General features: G+C 39.5%; 1 protein-coding gene across 1 annotated transcript in view; it reads right to left on the reverse strand.

Annotated features, from left to right (window-relative positions):
- Positions 1 to 6583, reverse strand: part of dnah5 (dynein, axonemal, heavy chain 5) — a 104185-nt gene extending 97602 nt beyond the window's left edge. The window contains exon 1 of the mRNA XM_076889783.1: positions 6349 to 6583. Within this exon, the coding sequence (XP_076745898.1) occupies positions 6349 to 6438 (90 nt within the window). The 5' untranslated portion in view covers positions 6439 to 6583. The remainder of the gene's footprint in view (positions 1 to 6348) is intronic.
- Between the last annotated feature and the right edge of the window lie 8437 nt (positions 6584 to 15020).

Here is a 15020-nt window from a genome sequence, read left to right on the forward strand (position 1 = left end):
AAAAAGGTGAAAGGGAAGAATATAAATTATATGATAGAGGAGTAAAGGAAAGAGAAGAAAAAATGGGATGAGGTGAAAAAAAGTTTTAGAGAAAAGAAATAGATTGAGGAAAGAATTTGTGTGTAACGGAGGACATAAATGCTTGGACATAAACAAAGGACAACTCTATATATACCAAAAATCATAGTGGTCAAGCTATGTTGTCTGTTAGGGCTAAGGGGAGTTGGACATATGAAGCCCAAGACTGTAGTGTAAAAAGAAAAAAAGGACTAAAAGAACTAAAATGCTGTCTAACTACAGCAGCTGCAAAATCTGCATAATTATTCACTTCACAGAAATCCTGGTAGAAATGTTAACAATTAGGATTTTCTTCCAAATCTTTCACTGGCACATTGCTTGCATTTCCTTGCTTAAAAGGTCACTTCAAAAGATAACAGTGTTTTTAGAAAGCACAACAAAACTCTGCACAGTTCAGATGGTTAACCCATGAGCACTTTTTGAATTATAGTATACAAGGCAAAAAACTGAGTTTGGGCAATTATAATGGGTTTTATAGTCAATATCTGCAGTGACCAGCACAATTACATGAATTTTATTAACATATCAAAGTTTTTTTTAAGACTACCACTCGTTTTTTGTCCTCCACTTGTTCATTTTACTTATATTTTCTAAGGGCACAAAATAGCCAAAGTGAATGTGAAGTTATGTGAAGACACAACAGTGGCAAATCCCTTGAGTTAGGTATCTTTTTGGATGTTTTGATTATTCATAGGTCAGTGTTAAGTGGCTTTACATTCAAACACAATTAGCATTTCTTTGAAAATGGACGGGTACAAAGACTGCACTGAATGTAAATGAAAAAAACCTCAATCCAAAGAAAAACCTTTAAAGACCTTCAGAAAGCCTGGAGAACTACTAAACTCTAGATCCTTGAAAATCCTTGAAAAATGCAAGAATGTCTTGCTCCTTGGAAGCAAACTGGGTGGCTTAAGACAGTATGGACACTTATTATTAATGCAGTGTATGGCTATCCTGTCGTAAAGAATATATCACAAACAAAAGAACGAGCTATCGATCAGTGTTAATCAAGCGCACTCAGTCTTGATTCAAAAATATTAATTATATTTTCAATATGATCTTTTCTTGCTAGAAAAAATAAATGTAACACCCATCTGTTTAAAGCATTACAGAAACTCTCTGGACACACACACACACACACATAAACACACATTAACATCATGGACTGACTGTAAAAAAAAAAAAGGATACCAAGCCAACCGTTGCCAGGCGACCAGCCATTTCACACACCTTCTCTCTGCCCTTATTTCAAATTGGATGAACAGCCAAGTCTCAGTCTTCAGGGTAGACACAAACAATACAGGCACATTGCAGTGTGGCGCAGGTTATTCAAACAAGCAGACTAAGTCACCAGTGAATGCAATACGCAAACACAAAAAATACACTAGTCAACAAAAGCCGGCAAAACACAAAAACACAAATCCACATTTAGTTATTCCCATGACACAGACACAGAAGCCAGCGCTGAAAGACCCAAATAATAACAGATACAATGCTAATAGCTTTCAGAAGCAAACAAAGCCCCATCCTGAGATAAGCTATGGCGAGACAGAGAATCCCTATAATAAACAAACTGTGGCTTTTGGAATTAAAGAGAAAACACAAATGTGCACGGGGACAGTTTGGCATCTGTTAAATTTCATCAATTTTAATCCAAATCAGCCAGGGAATAGAAAACAGCAGACACACGCTGTCAAAGTCAACTCAGTCCCTGTAGATAAAGCTTTGCCATTAGTTTTGCTCATTTCAAAGTCTAAAACGTTAGAGCCAATGGCTCGTGAAAATTATGTGAGAGCGAAAACCCTACAATAAAAACTATTCTCTTACCTGAATGACTTTGGAAACAATTTGTCTCCAGAGCTGTTTTCTATACACCTGCGACATGACAACTCCTCGTCTCTTCAAGCCAACCCGTGTATACCTTCTCTAAAACCTGCTATCACGTTCTCATCAGTATGTACACAGGGGAGACATATACTCTCACCCTCGAAGGCTTAGCACTATCAAGTTGTCAGTGGTGAGCGCTCAGCTAGCAGAGTTTGGGCTATACTTTCGTTGTGTACATGTATAATGGCCACTGCCATCAGAAGTGTATGACTTTCCACAGCTAGGTGATGTCAGGGTAGACATGATCCCTTAAGAACAGTAAAACGCCTGCTTTATTCTGACATTCTAGTTCAAGCAATATGTCAAAAATGTTAAGAGGCACTCGACTTAAAAGCACAGGCAATTTGAGAGCTTTATGAGATGGGGCTTCATACCCTCGCTTTTAGGCTGAAATCCCCATAGACGGAGTGATGCTCAGAAAGGAAAAACTCACAGCTCTGTCTGCACATGTGTAGTGTACGCTAATGAACTACCATAAAGGAATGCAAACACAGATGCACAAGTGTCAAACACTGAGGTAATCGCTGGCTCACAGGATTAGCAGCACACCAGAACAAAGCTGTCAGCATTCACTATAATGTAACAGTGCAAATAAGTGCTTGGCAGTGAATTCTGTGTTAAGCTCATGGACACTCTCACCAAATCGCATAGATGAAGCGGTAATTAAAGATTCTGAGCTCCAGATGAAATTTTGACAAAAAGTAGCAGTATAGATTACAGGGACAACTAATTCAGTGGATTTTAAAAGGTAAGTTTTTGTTTTTTTTACAGCAACAGTCACAAAAAGTCTTCAGTTTCCGTCCAGTTTGCCGCAGCAAACCTTTCTGCTTGCTTGGATGCAATTTTTGTACTAATTTCAAAAACAGATCAGCTTTGTTTGTCCAAATTTTATATATGTTTTATTTGTATAATCAGCTACCTAACACCCAATCATGTTAAAAGTTAAAAATAAATAAATAAAAATATGTGATGTGGCATTATGATTTTGATCATTTCCACTTAGTGAACGCATTTTTTTTTTGTCTGTATATCTGCAGTGTCGTGTTAACGGCTTCTTTGGATGCTAACACGGGTGTTAAAATTGGGATTTATCATTGCAACATCATGACATTTTAAATAAATGTAATCTTGTGTCCAGCAGTTTGTGTTGTGTTTTTTCTGACACAGAATTACTTCTACACTTGTTTTATCATTTTATGACACATTTGCCAAACTTATTTTAGGCTTTCTGCCATATAAAACCAGGCCTTCCTGAACAGAAACCCACTAAAATGCCTTTAAAATTGCTTTCACAACTGCATGGTTTTGTGTCACTTAAGCTTTCCACCACATACACGCTCCAAACACATCAGCTGTTTACTAAATGCCAACACATTAATGATGAATTGCATTTGGCCAAAGTTGATAGTCAAGAAGCTCAAGTCATCTGTAACTTCAGAACTCTTGGGTCACCTTACCTTGTTTTGATAGTCTGGCTTGAAATGCAGCATAGTTGCTGTCGGCCTTTCACGCTGACACTTCTTTTCAAGTCATTCCACCCTCTTACTTGTCTGCTTTTTTCATGACATCAGAGAGTTAAAGCTTCCAACAAAGAAGACAAGACAGCGAACAAGTGGCTGCGCTACACTATGTGAGCAATCAGCCTTCCTGTTTGTCATGTGAGAAAGGTTGCTGCCCTGAAATTATCAGACTGTTTCTCCTAAAAGGGTACTGCTAACTAGATAATGCGGTGTTGGATGACCTCCTGTCAGCAGGGTAATTATCAAGGTCCAACTCTCACCTTACAAGTCTGTTACAACAATAGGATGAAAGATGGAGGGTGGTGGGTGGGGGGTGGAATGAAAAGGTTGCATAATACATCATTAGAGGGAGATAGTATCAGCTACAACCTTTTAAAAAAAATACAGAAACAAAAGTGAGTAAAAAATAAATGTTGCATCATTGTAGTACAAATGGCTCTATTAGAGAATGTGTTACGCTCCTCTTAAAGGAAAAAATGTGGCGAGTCATTCGATATAGCCAGTAGTGTAATTTAACAGGCAATGGCACCTTGCTTTGAAAGCAAGTGCTACAAAACACTAGAAATTAAATTAACATGGAAATTCAGTTTAAGCAAGAGTAAAACTTGATGCTTATAGGAAAGGAAGCCGATGCAAGGTCATCACCTGGATCAGCACTTTAACAGTATAGGATTGAACTCAATACCATGTCCGCTGTGTGAAGCAGTAAGCGTAACATGATTATCATCAAGTTGCCTAACAGATTTATTGGTTGACTCATTGTGCCTGATATGTGGCAGTGTGATGCTTAAAAAAATCTGCTATTCAATCAGTTGTTATGTTAGCAGATCCCTTGAACCCCACCGTCGCCACCAATTAATATTCAGTATCGTTGCTTTTTACAGTCGCATCTTGCCGATGACAGGCACATCCCTCTCCATGAGGATTTGAATGTGAGTCAGATAGTGAAGAAATGGTTGCAAAGCTTTGCATTACAGAGTCGGTCGGTCATCAATTTTTCACTATTCCATGGATGATTTTCTGTGTGGAACTGCCTGGTTGTGAGTGGCTATGAAACATGAGAGTGACTGTAAATTATAAATGAGGAGGTGGTGAGATCTGAAGACACAGACAGACAAGAGTTCACAGTTTTTCACAGCGACTGCTCACACTGACAGAAGCACAGACAGCTTAAGCAAATGTTTAAGAAAGATGTGGCTCGTAAATGTCATGCCTAATATACTTTATTCTCCTTTCGTGGACCATGGTGTCTTCTTGCATTTGGTTCGCTGGGTCCAATGCCGAAAACTGACTCTAATGAACTGACATTGCTGCATCTGGCCTGTGTTTTCGCACAATGCAGGAATGCCTCAGCCAATTCTATTTCATTACGGTCAGTATCATAGAAAAATAAGCAAGAAACTGGAGTATTTTGCATGAAGGCAGTGGGTCTGACACACAGACAGAGTGCAGGGGGCTTTAGTCTTATTGCTCATGTCTATTGCATACTAATTAAACATGTACTTGGTTTAAAGTGCCATATTTAGTGCTGCACTGCTATTGGGAGGCAAAGAAGCATAGCTATTTAACATTTCTAAAATGTGTGAAAGGCTGTGCTTTGACTAAAGGCAGAGAACCAATTAACATGGAAAGGGGTTGTGTAGATTAAAGTTTAAAAGTTTATAAAACTAACTAATAAAATGAACTATTATAACTTCCATCCTGGCCTAATCTGACTTTCTTAGCACCTACAAGCAAAAGGAGATTTTTAAAAGTAATGTGTCACAGACCCCACAAAGACCAGTCACTGTAATAATGACAGAGTTCCACATGAATGACAGAAGCTGGATACTCACTGCTCATTTCAAGTTTACTGTTCAGCTGTCTTTGGGCAACATCATCCAGCCTCCTGCAGCAAAGCCAATAAGACAGCAACACCCCGCCATCTGGTGGGCTGGGGCTGACAATACAATCAACCACACATTACAGTAGGTTGTGCCACAGCTATCTTTGCCTGCTGTTAGGCCAGAGAATCTAATAGTGTAGTGAGTCTCCGAGCAATTTTCCGAAGGGCTTAGAGAGCTCCTGAGGTGAAAATGAAGTGCAAATTAATCCCATCATTGTCTTTTTTTCTCCCCTCTCTCACAAGAGAACGACATTTCTGGTGTTACACTCTTGCAGCTCATTATCTTGCTGGGTTAGCTACATCTTCCTGTGCTCAATTACTGCAGTATTATATCAACGCTCACTTTTCAATTAATTACAGAATAAAATTGAAAAATAATCATATATTGAAAATATGGTAATGAAATCCCATTAGATAATCTCTTGCACTGACAGATTTCCCTTTAGGGCAAAGTTAAAGTGTTGCTGGGTACGGAAATGAAATTTAAAAATCTCTTTGATTCGTGACAATATCGGATATTTTGCAATATATAGCAACTACACAAGATGTAAAATAAATAAAATGCATATCTGCATATGCATAATACAAAACAAAACAGGTTACCAAAAGTGGAAAGGAAAAATTGGTGTCCTGATTCTAGGATATAAGCTGCATGAAGGCAAAATCGTCTTACTTACCGGAGTAAGAATCCAGAGATAGTGAAGACATAATTTACAAAACAAAAAGTCTAAAGAATCAACAACATATATTTTATAGTTTAAAAAAAATAAACTATTGTTTTTGTATAATTTACCTGTTTATAATACAATTAATTGTGCAACACGCAAACCAAAAAATAAACCCACACATATAAATAACAATGGTGGCTTTAAGAAACACAGAACATTAAGGGCAACTAGTAGACTTAGCTCACAGAACTATAAATAAATACAAAAGAAAAAGTGTTGTAGACACTTTTGAGAGCATTTGGGATCAAACCTGCATTTCCTTGAGTGACTCCACAGCCACGGAAGACTGGGTGGGTCTGTTCCTGTAGCTCACTTTAGCGATCCTGGCGCTGAAGGACATGGCTCCAGCATTCCTTCACGGACAGGCCTCCTCAGTAACTGCGTTTTATATCAAAAGCTTCATTTGGACCAAAGCAAAGGCGTTTTACTCCATTATGTTTTGGTGTATCATTTCTAGTGATTTAGTTGATGCTCTCACTTTCCAGGAAGGCCCCTCGTGTTGTTACTGGTTTCCAAGGTAACGAGGTATTTGTAAAAGGGGGCAAAGGGAGAGAGGGCTGGTCTTTAAAAAAATGTGGGCCACTTATTGGCTATTTTGTTGCAGGTGTTTCACATTACAGCCAGCAGTGGATCAAAGGGGCCATGGAATTATCTAGTGGACTTCCTGTCACGGGGTAACCACGCAGATATAAACATGCATTACATGAGCCAAAGTAGAGGGCCACCTACAAACTGATAGGAACTGCCTCCTCTGGTATTAACATAAAACTGTTTGGAAATCTGCAGTTACTGAGTCAGCAGTGTGGGACACTTTTACGCACAAAACATTGAAGATTTAATAGCAGATTTTAAAATGAAAGAGAAAATCTTCTCATGTATAATGCTGTGTTATTGCTGATAAGCAGGTTGATCTGAAGTGCCCCTCTTATAAATTCAGCAGGCTGATTCATGCATTCCAGTGATTGAGAAGCAGTTGTCCAATGCATGGGCTGCTGTGCGTTTGGATCTCAGGTCATTTTTTTTTATGTAGCATTACCACCTGCTGTTCAATCCAGTGAACAGCAACGTGAGGTTGAAAACTCTCCCTCTTTCACTAATAAGCATTATGCGTTCACTGGCCTATGTGCTTTTAATTTTTTTAATGACATGATCGAAAATCATTCCCAGTCTGACCATGTAGTCTTCAGACTATGGCAAACCAACACAACAATACAGATGATTTAAGATGCCAGATTTAAATAGTTTCCTCCATTCAACACTATTTACCCAACTGTGCCACTTAACATCGGTATTTAATATGGAATAATTACAAAATGCAACAGCAGGAAATCTGATCAGTTTAAACAAACAATTACTAAATATTTCCATACAGTAGGTTCCTAAGAAAATGTCTGTTTTGATGACTGTTTTTTTTTTCCTTCCTTCCAGCGTGTTGCCCCTCTTTTATCCACATTTGCAAATCTCTGAAGAGGAGGGGAGACAGTCCTCTTTCATTTACTGAGATCAACAGCAGGCTTTTTGGAGTTTAAGAGTAAGTTGTTCTACAGTTTCATGGGCTCCTGAAAAATGAAAGTACTGAGCCATAGCACAATCCACTGCTGTGCAATGATATGCTTTAACTTTGCGATGCTCAAAGCCTTTAAAATCAAGTTAAAACTGAAAGTTATCTTCCAATTTACTCACAGCATAAATACTTCAGCGTGGGTTTGAGCTGTCTTTCGAGGAAGCATCATGCCAAAAACAAAAGAAATCAGTTTAGACTTGAGGAAAAGAATTGCTTATGCTCACAAAGCAGGAGTTGGATGTACAAAGTTATCACAGGATTTCCAAATGTCAAGAACTGGAGTGGGAAGTATCATCAAGAAATTTAAAGAGGGCCCCACAGTACAGAACAAGCCTGGCAGAGGCAAGAAGTAAAAGATTTCCAAGACTCCGTGAAGAAAACTAATGAGAAATATGTCTAAGGCGTCTAAATGTCTCTAATGAGAATAACTGCAAAGACACCAGTCAATGACTTAGTCACATCCGGAATTTTAGTCTCAGAGAAGAAAACCACTGCACAGGAATTGACTGTGAGATTGCAGACCAAGAAAATCTCCACTTCTGCAGACATCTTTAAGCCAGACTGGTGTGTGCTAAGGACAAACTGGAGAAAGAGTATGCATACTGGAATTCTGTCCTTTGGTCAGATGAGACCAAACTAGAGCTCTTTGGCTTATGATGCTGCATATGTTTGGTGAAAGAAGGGAGAGAACACCGCCCCCACTGTAAAACACAGTGGTGGGAGTATTTACCTTACATATTAAGTGTCCTGAGGTGACTGTTGTTGTGATGTGGTCCAGTATAAATAAAACTGAATTGAATTGTGGGGATGCTTCAGTGCACCAGGAACTGGAAATCTCATTAAAAGTGGAAGAAACCATGAAGAAAGAAGGACAGCTGGAAAGAAAACTTCAAGCAGTCATCAACAAAGCTCAGTCTGGGTCTTCCCTTTGTCTTCCAACACGAAAACGATTTAAAACATAATTCGATCCTGGTGAAGAACTTACCTCCAAAGCGACCAAAGTGAACGTTACTGACTAGTCTACACCAAGCCCTGGTTTTGATCCCATTAAAATGGGTGGGGTGAACTGAAAACCAAGGTCCATGTTGGAAGAACATCACATCTGGAAAAGCTTTAGAGATTTGCCAAAGAAGAATGGGCCAGCATTGCTCGGGACACGTGTGTGAGATAACGACACCAAAAAACTGCAGGCTTTTATCCAGAATAAACAATTTTCTATTAGCATCAGGAGAATTAATAATTTTGACTGTGGTAGCTTTTGTTTTTTTGTGAAATAATTTAGTTTCTTTGTTTCTTTCTTTATTTTATCCTCATTTGTAGATGATCAGACATGTGTTTGACACTAAACAGGCTCCAGTAAAATCTGATGCTCTGAATCCTTTTCATTCCTCTTTTGTTTAGTGAGACGTACTTTTGAGGTTGAAATAGAAACACTTTAATATCATGCCCCCTTTGCAGTGTCATCTGTACTTTTTCAGGATTTACTGCTAAGAACCAGTGTGTGTGTGTGTGTGTGTGTGTGTTTGTGTGCGTGCATGCGTGCCTGTATATTTGAGTGCCTGCCTCTTTTTACTGTCCCTCCAAAGTGTTGATTTGTCAACTTTCCTCACTTTTGTAACTGATCTTATGGATTTCCCACCCATTAAATCAATGACTGCTCTCTCCATTACTTCAAGGGATGTTGAGCCCCAGGCTGTCTTCCTTTTGTAGTTTCTTGTCCTGATAGCTTTTCTGCAATGTCTAACATGTTAAACCATCAAAGACTACAAGTAGAAATATATATATATGATTATAATCTGCTGTAAAGCATCTTCTGGTTCCCATCGCAGAATGATTTGGTGTATTTGCTCAGTACCCTAGTCAGGTCTTCGCTAGTATAAAATGTATACACGTCTGAATATTTAAATAATAAATGATGCACTGATGTGTCAAAGTGCTGTGAAGTAATCATTCATAATAGAACCATTCTTAATCATTTTCAGCAGAGGTGTGATGATTCTAATCATACATCTTTTACTTCCAGATGAAAATGTCATGATTTCTAAAGCCATCTATGATGCAGCATGAAATTTCTGACAGCATGTTAACCTGCAAGGTAAATGCAGTGCAATCAAAGATAAGATAAGATAAGATAAGATAAGACAAGATAAGATAAGATAAGATAAGATAACCTTTATTAGTCCCACATGTGGGAAATTTGTGGGATAAAAGGGAGGGATGAACAGCTGCAGAAAGACAAGGTTTTCTTTCCACTTGATCAAAAACAAAGGTCAGCAGTTTCTTTCCTGTACTGTGCTTACGACTCTTATTTTGTAGTCTTTATTATCAAAACTGAAAGATACTGTAGCAGTGATGCATGGATGATCATAAAAATATACTTGGTCTTATGCACTACAACTTTAATGTAACTGACACTGTTCACATCTCCAGTGTTTTAAGAACTTTAATCTCTCTATAATGCCAGACATGTTAAAACCAATCATCAATTGGGAGTGATCACTCCATGAAACAGGTTATTGTGTATCTTGTCATACCTGAGCCTTTTCTTTCCGTTTGCCTTCCTTAAGCATGGTTTCTTTGACAGCCATCCTTCCACTGAAAACATTTCTGATGAGGCTTCTGTGAACAGTAGATGGATCAACTTTGCTGGACACAAGATTGGATCATCCCTTGAGTTAGCTGCCTTGTTATGCTTGAGTAATTTATAGGTCAGTGTTACAGTTTTTCTCAGTCGCTTTGGTGCGTTTCTCAGATCAGAATTGAAATTCTCATAACTATTAGTTCAACCTCCGCAACACTCAGTCATTTGTGCACATCATAGTAGCAATTTCTCCTCTCTCTGAACAAACTGCAAATGATTTTGGACATGAATCAGTTGCTTCCATACATTTCCCTGCTGCTTTCTGACATTTCCATTTGCTTATGTCATGTCAGTCAAAAGTAATCATACCTATGGATGCTGAATAGTCATTCCCAATAAAACTAATAGTCATACATCCATTGCTTGAGTCATCACACACAAAATTGTTGAACTAGTTATCACATGCCAAATATTGGCCATCTGTCAAGCAAATCCTATACCTTTCTGTATCATTTTTCCTGGAAATGTCTCCGAAATTGAACAATTGATCTCGGGTGAATTACAGCTGTCACTCATGAGGAGGCGTGTGAAAGTTTAGTTGTAACCAATGACAAACAACTTGTTCACTGTCAATTATGGATGAATCCTGTGAATCCCCAATTGGCAAGCATATATAAACTGCGCAGGAGCTAGTGTGTACCATTTCTACACTTCTGTGACACAAAATGGAAGGTCAGCACCGTGGAAGAGGGGTGAGGATGCGGGGAGGAAGGGGAAGGGGAAGAGGGAGAAGAGGCAGATATAGGCGGATTCCTAATGAAATAAGGGCTACAATTGTGGACCATGTTGTCAATCACGGCCTCACCATGGAGGAGGCTGGTCGAAGGGTGCAACCCAATATTGGAAGAACTACTGTCAGTTCAATCATTCAAACATTCCTTAGGGAAAACAGGTATGCAAACAGTAATACACTGTACTGTACTGTGCCATCTCAGACACATCACATGTTACTGTACTGTATTTGCAATTTCACAAAAAGTTCACTCTGCACCACATAGGATTGTAAGACAACCTCGCGGAGGCGGAAGAGGGCCCCTTTTTACCCCACAGCAAGAAGAAGCCATTTGTGCAATGGTCATTGCAAACAATGCAATAAAGCTGAGAGAAATACAAAGCGCTGTCATAGAGAATTACACGGTATTTGGCAATATTGAATCTGTTTCAATTTCAACAATTGACAGAGTACTCAAGAAAAATGAAATCCACATGAAGCAATTGTATAAAGTGCCATTTGAACGAAACATTGACAGGGTGAAGGAGATCCGTCACCAGTATGTGCAGGTAAAGCTGGTCTTCTATGTTCTGCACTGCAAACTGTTTTACAGTACTTCGTAGTTTCATGCAGTACACTTGCAATTCCACAGCACATACTCTACAATGTGTTTTACCAAATGCATGCATTACTGTTCGTTACTGTACACAGGCATATTGTGACATTGCATTTCTGTCTCTCTCTAAAGCGTGTACTGGAGCTGGAAGCCAGGGAAACACTGCACACATTCATATATGTTGATGAGGCAGGTTTCAATCTGGCCAAAGGCAGAAGGCGTGGAAGAAATCGCATTGGACAGAGGGCAACCACTGAAGTCCCTGGTCAGCGCGGAGGGAATATTACCATGTGTGCAGCCATCTCAGACAACGGCGTCCTCACCCATATCCCCCTTCTTGGTCCATACAATACCCAACATCTCCTGACATTTTTAGACACTCTTTACAGGGACCTAGTCCCTGAGAATGAGAGAGGTGGAGGCCAACTCAGCAAGTATGTTGTTGTCTGGGATAATGTCCGTTTTCACCACTCCCATCAGGTCAGAGAGTGGTTTGCAGCACATGACAGAATTCTGGTTGAATATCTCCCTCCATATTCCCCATTCCTTAATCCAATAGAGGAGTTTTTCTCTGCCTGGAGGTGGAAAGTTTATGACCGGCATCCACATGAGCAAATGGCCCTGCTAGCAGCCATGGATGCAGCATGTGACGACATCACAGCAGGGTCCTGCAGAGGATGGATTCGCCACTCCAGGAGATACTTTCCTCGCTGCATTGTGAGGGATAACATCTGTTGTGATGTAGATGAAAATATGTGGCCAGACAGACAGGAACGTCTGGATGTGCCAGAATGATTTACTGTACTGTTACATGTGCTGTTTATTGTTCACATTAGTGCACAGCTCTACCAAATGGGTGATTTTATGTTTACATGTATTCTACAGTGCACAAGTGACTGTAGCATATTTTTCTTTTGCACAATTCTGTAGGATTACAAACACTTCTACACAATGGAAATGTGAAACGTACGTATTCAGTGTCTCAGTTACTCCCAAGACTCCCATAACATCTACAGTGACTTTACTGCACATTTCAGATGGCTGTACAGGTAGGCCATAGTGCTGTCGTCAGCATTTTTAGGTGTCACCAATTGTTTTTGCAATGGGAAACACTGAAATTATAAACTGTCATAGTGGAAACATGACAATGCCATTTGACTATCTTGTTCATAAAGATGGTGTCAAGACTTTTCATTTTGATGGCACTGACAGTTTCATTGACATGGATACTTGCTTTTGAGGTATGGATAATCAATTCTGTGCATGTGACGTGCTTTTGCAGGCTATCCACTAGGTTTTGCAGTTTGCACTAATTGTTTTGGGAAATGCACTAACTGCTGTGCAAATGTTAGTGGTGTTCTGAGGAACGCACCAAAGTGACTGAGAAAAACTGTAAAAATGGCTCCTAATCTTGGTCTTCTTTCTTGAGTTTCTGCTGCCTGAGATATTCACTGAGCGTGTCGTGACCATCTTCCTGACGTACTCGTGAATGTTCGTTGTCTCATCCAGGACTGTGGTACTGTGTGTTGTACTCATATCCCCATCGAGAACCTGAACCTGGGACGCTTTGGTTTCAGAACTGAAGAAGCCTCTTGGATGAGAGGTGCAATGTCACTTTCTTTCCAAGGTCTTTGACCTGGATGACTGAGAACCTTGACAGACAACATACAGGAACTTGCACCAAGATGTAAGTGATCTGGATGAGTACCAAGACCAGCAAGTCTAGCATAGAAATTAGTGTAATCTTTGCTCCATTTCTGGCCTCCAGAGAAGGACTTACACTTGTAGATCAACTTTTTTATTGTAATGTGTGATATTTTTTAATGTCATTGTCTGTAGGCTCTCCAGTTGTGCACAAAAGGTGGAAGGATGTGCTTGTTGTTCTGCCTTTTCCGGTGTGTACGGTGTGTGCCAAGTAACATACTCCAGGGATTCACTCTCCCACAGATTGACACTGGTCTGCAGTGTAAGCAGAGAGAAGAAATCAATAATATACTCTTGGTATAGGTCAATGTCCTAGACATGACCGCACAGTACAATATTTGCATTCCTTGAGTATAGATAGATAGATAGATAGATAGATAGATAGATAGATAGATAGATAGATAGATAGATAGATAGATAGATAGATAGATTATACAAACTCTGTATCATTTAGTATTGCCATGTATAGTTGCACACGACTCAATAAATTTCTGCACCTATTTTCTATCTTTCGAGGAAAATGTAAAGAAATGAGTGGTGGCTCAACACATTTGCACTGTACTGAATTTAACTATATAGTCTCTTAGCTTTCAGCTACTTGAACCATTTCTTAATTTGTTGACCTTATACTGTTTATTCTCAGCTGTTGTATTCAGTTAAACATTTATCAGTTATGGTTAATTTCACAACTTTCATCTCTCCCACCTTCTCCAACCATTCTCTGGCCTACTATCACAGATAACTTGCTACATGGGTGGTTCTTCAGCTAATAGGCCACCTTGACCTTGCAGGCTATAAAAGTTACCCCAGATGACCTGCCTGATGTATAAGATTCTTGTTATCGACTTCAAGTCATTTGATGACACACTTACTACTAGTTAATTCACTACTTTGAGCTTCTATTCAATTTTAAATGTTTAGGAAGCCGTTTTTAATGCTATTACCTTCCATACCTTTTTATTTCTACTTAACTAGATTTTCTTTCCTTCCTTTCTTTTTATTTATATGTCCAAGTAGGTGACCTAATTGTTCTACTGAAAGTGTAAAAGCACCCCGTTTAGTTCCTGGACTCCTGGGTGAGAGTCACTGGCTTAGTCAATATGCTTACTTTTACAAACAGCGCCAACTGCTGGAGGTAATAAAGTCAATTTCTATTCGCAAACATCACCGTGCAGCGCTGCTGACCTCCCGAGGCAATATGTGACGACAACCCCTAGATGGCAGCAGCGTCCTGTTCCTCCAGGACTGAGCTGCAGCTGTCCTGTTGAACTGGGTTAGATTTGTGGGGCAAATGACCTCATGCCGTAGCATCCTCTTCATCACAGAGGAGATGAAGAGAGGATGATGATGTCATTCTCTGCCACGGTCGTTTTCACCCTGTTATAACTAAAAGCGTGGGTGGATTGGCATCACTGAGAGAAGACACGCGACACCTCGCAGCAGCTAAAAGCAAACCGGGAACTAAATGATGCAACACCAGAACTCAGTGACCCTCGTGGACATGTGAAATCGTGTTTTCCTTCGTAAGAATTTCGTTAGAAAGGCCTGGACTATATGAGAAAGTCAGATATGTGAATACAACTTCACTGTGCCGACATGGACATCTGTGCCTCTCCATATCACATCTGATGTAATATCTGAGCTTGAAGCAATTAAAGCATAAATTTCTATGGTATGACTCCCAC

This window comes from Maylandia zebra, linkage group LG11 (assembly GCF_041146795.1).
Source record: "Maylandia zebra isolate NMK-2024a linkage group LG11, Mzebra_GT3a, whole genome shotgun sequence".
NCBI lineage: Eukaryota > Metazoa > Chordata > Actinopteri > Cichliformes > Cichlidae > Maylandia > Maylandia zebra.